Genomic DNA, 473 nt, shown 5'->3' on the forward strand with positions numbered 1-473 from the left:
TGGAACCTCTTTGAGAGCATTTTGGGGTCAATCAAGAACCCCTTCTAGGGCTTCCTAAAGGCCCTTTTTGGGCCTCCAATGGGCCTCCTAGAGGCCTCTTTAAAGTCCCTTAGGGGCCTCTTTAGGGCCTTCTGGCGGCCCTTGGGGGCCCTTGGGGGCCTTTTGGGGGCCCTTGGGAATCATTTTAAGGGTCTTTTGAATGCATTTTGAGGGTCTTTTGGGGGCCCCTTTGGGCTTTCTCTGGGGCCCCTTAGGGGCCCCACTAGGGGCTCCATTAGGGGCCCTTTTGGGGCACTTTTGTGGCCCCTAAAGGACTAGGTCTAGTGTTTGGGGGCCCCCAGAGGGCCCTCCAGGGGCCCCTAGAGGCTCTCTGGGGGCCCCAAATAAGTTTTGAGTTTTTCCTTTGTACACATGGCGCCAAAGAGCTGTTCTCTCGAAGCAGCAGCAGCAGCAGCAGCAGCAGCAGGAGGTGG

At 57.3% G+C, this 473-nt stretch overlaps 2 protein-coding genes across 2 annotated transcripts in view; both read left to right on the top strand.

Annotated features, from left to right (window-relative positions):
* Window positions 1-14, top strand: part of ETH_00038005 (uncharacterized protein) — a gene marked incomplete at both ends in the record, with an annotated part of 903 nt that extends 889 nt beyond the window's left edge. The window contains one exon of the mRNA XM_013374112.1: window positions 1-14. Coding sequence (XP_013229566.1) covers window positions 1-14 — 14 coding nt within the window.
* Window positions 15-411: 397 nt separating this feature from the next.
* Window positions 412-473, top strand: part of ETH_00038010 (uncharacterized protein) — a gene marked incomplete at both ends in the record, with an annotated part of 2,245 nt that continues 2,183 nt past the window's right edge. Inside the window, one exon of the mRNA XM_013374113.1 lies at window positions 412-471. Coding sequence (XP_013229567.1) covers window positions 412-471 — 60 coding nt within the window. The remainder of the gene's footprint in view (window positions 472-473) is intronic.

The sequence above is a fragment of the Eimeria tenella genome, genomic scaffold (genome assembly GCF_000499545.2).
Source record: "Eimeria tenella Houghton genomic scaffold, Eth_scaff1928, whole genome shotgun sequence".
NCBI classification, from domain to species: Eukaryota; Apicomplexa; class Conoidasida; order Eucoccidiorida; family Eimeriidae; genus Eimeria; species Eimeria tenella.